General features: G+C 61.1%; 1 protein-coding gene across 1 annotated transcript; it reads left to right on the top strand.

Moving 5' to 3' along the window:
- Positions 1–460: 460 nt before the first annotated feature.
- Positions 461–3,703, top strand: IRF2BPL (interferon regulatory factor 2 binding protein like). Its single transcript, XM_045071919.1, has one exon. The coding sequence runs from the start codon at positions 461–463 to the stop codon at positions 2,852–2,854; it is 2,394 nt and encodes a 797-aa protein (XP_044927854.1). The 3' UTR covers positions 2,855–3,703.
- Positions 3,704–4,141: the final 438 nt, after the last annotated feature.

The following is a 4,141-nucleotide window of genomic DNA, read 5'->3' on the forward strand; positions in this document are numbered from 1 at the left end:
GGGGAGAGGACGCAGCTCGTAGGGGGGCCCCCAGGGGAGAGGAAGAGACAGCCCCCTTTCGAGCTTCCAAGCACCAGCCACTCCGGGGAGGGGGCCAAGAGCCAACGGCGGCCAGAACCCGGCACCCTCGCCCCCTCCCCTCGGGCCCGGAGCTTCCAGCCCGGGTCCGCGGCACCAGGAAGAAGGCGCCTGAGCTCCCCTCCCGACGACACAGCCGCAGTAGGAGGTGGGGGCGAGGAGCGGGCTGAACTCGTCCGCCGCCCCGGCAGTGGAGCCCCCGCGGAGAGGCGCTGCGCCGGCGGTGGAGACTCGCGCTCCCTCCAGCCCCTGGGGCAGAACTTTCTCGCCCCCCCTTCCTCCACCGCAGCCGGACTCCCTCCCCAGCCGGCCAGTCCTCCCGGAGGAGAAGGCGCCGCGGAGACAGCCTGGGCGGGGGCCTACCTTCCCCAGGGCCGGCATCATGTCGGCGGCGCAGGTGTCCTCGTCCCGGAGACAGTCTTGCTACCTGTGCGACCTGCCCCGCATGCCCTGGGCCATGATCTGGGACTTCTCGGAACCCGTATGCCGCGGTTGCGTCAACTACGAGGGCGCCGATCGCATCGAGTTCGTGATCGAGACGGCGCGCCAGCTGAAGCGGGCGCACGGCTGTTTTCAGGACGGCCGCTCCCCCGGGCCGCCGCCGCCCGTCGGGGTCAAGACGGTGGCCCTGTCGGCTAAGGAGGCGGCGGCTGCAGCAGCGGCGGCAGCCGCCGCCGCACAGCAGCAGCAGCAGCAGCAGCAACAGCAGCAGCAGCAACAGCAACAGCAACAGCAGCAGCAGCAACAACAGCAGCAGCAACAGCAGCTCAACCACGTCGATGGTTCCAGCAAGCCTGCTGTGCTGGCGGCCCCGTCCGGCCTGGAGCGCTATGGCCTGAGCGCTGCCGCCGCCGCCGCCGCAGCTGCCGCCGCCGCGGTGGAGCAGCGTAGTCGCTTCGAGTACCCGCCACCTCCGGTGAGCCTGGGAAGCAGCAGCCACGCCGCGCGGCTGCCCAACGGCCTGGGGGGCCCCAATGGCTTCCCCAAGCCGACACCGGAGGAGGGACCCCCGGAGCTGAACCGGCAGAGCCCCAACTCCTCTTCAGCCGCGGCGTCGGTGGCGTCTCGGCGCGGGACGCATGGTGGGCTAGTGACGGGGCTGCCCAACCCGGGGGGTGGTGGAGGCCCCCAGCTCACGGTGCCCCCCAACCTGCTGCCGCAGACTCTACTTAACGGCCCGGCCAGTGCCGCCGTGCTGCCCCCACCGCCGCCCCACGGCCTGGGCAGTCGTGGGCCCCCGACGCCCGCGCCCCCAGGGGCGCCCGGGGGCCCCGCTTGTCTTGGGGGCGCCCCGGGCGTGTCAACCGCGTCGTCCTCGGCGTCGTCTTCGACCTCGTCGTCGGTGGCGGAGGTGGCTGTGGGTGCTGGTGGAAAAAGGCCCGGCTCTGTCTCCAGCACAGACCAGGAGCGCGAGCTGAAGGAGAAGCAGCGGAACGCCGAGGCCCTGGCCGAGCTGAGCGAGAGCCTGCGCAACCGCGCGGAGGAGTGGGCCAACAAGCCCAAGATGGTCCGAGACACGCTGCTCACGCTGGCTGGCTGCACGCCCTACGAGGTGCGCTTCAAGAAGGACCACTCGCTGCTGGGCCGCGTCTTTGCCTTCGACGCTGTCTCCAAGCCAGGCATGGACTACGAGTTGAAGCTGTTCATTGAGTACCCCACGGGCTCAGGCAACGTGTACTCCAGCGCATCTGGTGTGGCCAAGCAGATGTACCAGGACTGTATGAAGGACTTCGGCCGGGGTCTCTCCTCCGGCTTCAAGTATCTGGAGTACGAGAAGAAGCACGGCTCTGGGGACTGGCGTCTGCTTGGAGACCTGCTGCCTGAGGCCGTGCGCTTCTTCAAGGAGGGCGTGCCCGGCGCCGACATGCTGCCCCAGCCCTACCTGGACGCCAGCTGCCCCATGCTGCCCACGGCGCTGGTGAGTCTAAGCCGCGCCCCCAGTGCGCCCCCGGGCACCGGGACCCTGCCGCCCGCCACCCCTTCGGGCCGAGGCACAGCCGCCAGTCTTCGCAAGAGGAAGGCGTCCCCCGAGCCCCCGGACTCCGCCGAGGGCGCCCTAAAACTGGGCGAGGAGCAGCAGAGGCAGCAGTGGATGGCGAACCAGAGCGAGGCCCTAAAGCTCACCATGTCGGCCGGGGGCTTTGCGGCTCCGGGGCATGCCGCGGGGGGTCCGCCCCCACCGCCTCCGCCCCTGGGACCCCACTCCAACCGGACCACCCCGCCCGAGTCAGCCCCTCAGAACGGGCCGTCCCCCATGGCCGCCCTCATGTCGGTGGCAGACACTCTGGGCACGGCGCACTCGCCCAAGGACGGCAGTTCCGTGCACTCCACCACTGCATCCGCGAGGCGCAATAGCAGCAGCCCGGTGTCACCGGCCTCCGTGCCCGGGCAGCGCCGCTTGGCATCTCGGAACGGGGACCTGAATTTACAGGTGGCGCCCCCGCCGCCTAGCACCCACCCGGGCATGGACCAAGTGCACCCCCAAAACATTCCGGATTCCCCTATGGCCAACAGCGGGCCCCTCTGCTGTACCATTTGCCACGAACGTTTGGAGGACACGCATTTCGTTCAGTGCCCATCCGTCCCCAGCCACAAATTCTGTTTCCCTTGCTCTAGAGAGAGTATCAAGGCCCAGGGGGCCACCGGCGAGGTGTACTGCCCCAGCGGAGAAAAATGCCCTCTGGTTGGGTCGAATGTACCTTGGGCCTTCATGCAGGGGGAAATCGCGACGATCTTAGCTGGAGATGTTAAAGTGAAAAAGGAGAGAGACCCTTGAACCACAAGACCGCCACCTCCTCTGCCCCTGACCAGCTTCTCTCCGATCCAGAGGGCCCCTCCCCCACCCACAGCGACCCTCCCTCCCCTCACCCCCAAGATGTAGAATTGTGAATATAACAAACTGCAAAAAGTTAGTCTTATGTATAGACATTATTTTCGTCGTATGTTTCTATATTTTGAAACAAAAGGTATGTAACTTCTTCATTTGAAGGATAAGCTGGTTTGTGTTAAGCAGTATAATATTGGTTGGGTCATTTGCATCATTTCGTTAGCATTTATTTGGTGGCAGAGTGTTTGCCTAGGTACAGAATTAATAGCCCTTAGCAACGACTGCTGCTGGTGTGTATTTTTGTAAATGTTATGCACTCTCTGAAAGGAAAAAAAACACAAAAGAAAATGACTTTTTTTTTTTTTGCCAAGGCCAGTGTTGCTGCCTAAAAAAAAAAAAAAAAAAAGATGCTATAAAATGGTGAAAGCTTCTTTCTAAACAGCCCCAAGAGTTGAAGTCTTCACTTTATTTTGTTCCATTTTGTTCTGTTTTGTTTTTTGTTTTTCTTGTTTTGTTTGCAAAATGGTAAAGGGGGGGTGTTTGGGGGGGGCGGGGTGTTTTCTGTTGCAAGTTTGTGAGGGAAAATGTTTTGGTTTGTTTCTACTGACCTGAATGTGTTGGATCTTCACGTGTTGTTTTGTTTTTGCTTTATTGATGCACGGATGCTTTTGAACAGTAGAGCGAAATGCTAGACATGGGGAATCTGCTCTGTTTGTCCTTTATACATTTCTGTAGTTAACAGAACACTGTAATGTGCCTTGGAGCTTAGTAACTTGTAATAAATTCAATTGATATTAATTCTGCCCCGAGTCAGCAAGTGTGTTTTTCTAGAGCTAAGGCCACATAGTTCCAACATAGGGGACACCCTCCCTACCAACATAGAACACAAATGCTGGTGCCGCCACAAACCTTCGGAGGAGGTGGCCTCTGGGGAATGCCCCGTGCTGGGGGACTGCCCCTCCCCCCCCCCACCAGGCTATTTACATTCACCTCTGGGGGGGGTGGGGACAGTTGCTGACTAAGCAATTTCTGTTTACTCTTCTGCATCTCTATTTTCCCAGTGAGCACCCCAGCTGCAAATGGCATTGTCGGGAACTTGCCCTGTGCCCTCAAGTGTGTGCTGATCCCCAGTGCAGCTGTGACTTGTGCAAGTGGGGAAAAAAAAAAAAATAGGATGCTTCGTCTCTTAGATGTGGCAGAAATCACACTTAACTGCACATATAAAGCAAAAATGCC

Source organism: Mustela putorius, unplaced genomic scaffold (genome assembly GCF_011764305.1).
Source record: "Mustela putorius furo isolate JIRA1106 unplaced genomic scaffold, ASM1176430v1.1 tig00000129_pilon_pilon_pilon, whole genome shotgun sequence".
NCBI classification, from domain to species: Eukaryota; Metazoa; Chordata; class Mammalia; order Carnivora; family Mustelidae; genus Mustela; species Mustela putorius.

What these genes read in the sequence shown, in the direction of transcription:
- IRF2BPL (XM_045071919.1), top strand. Translation starts at nt 461, where the DNA reads ATGTCGGCGGCGCAGGTGTCCTCGTCCCGGAGACAGTCTTGCTACCTG.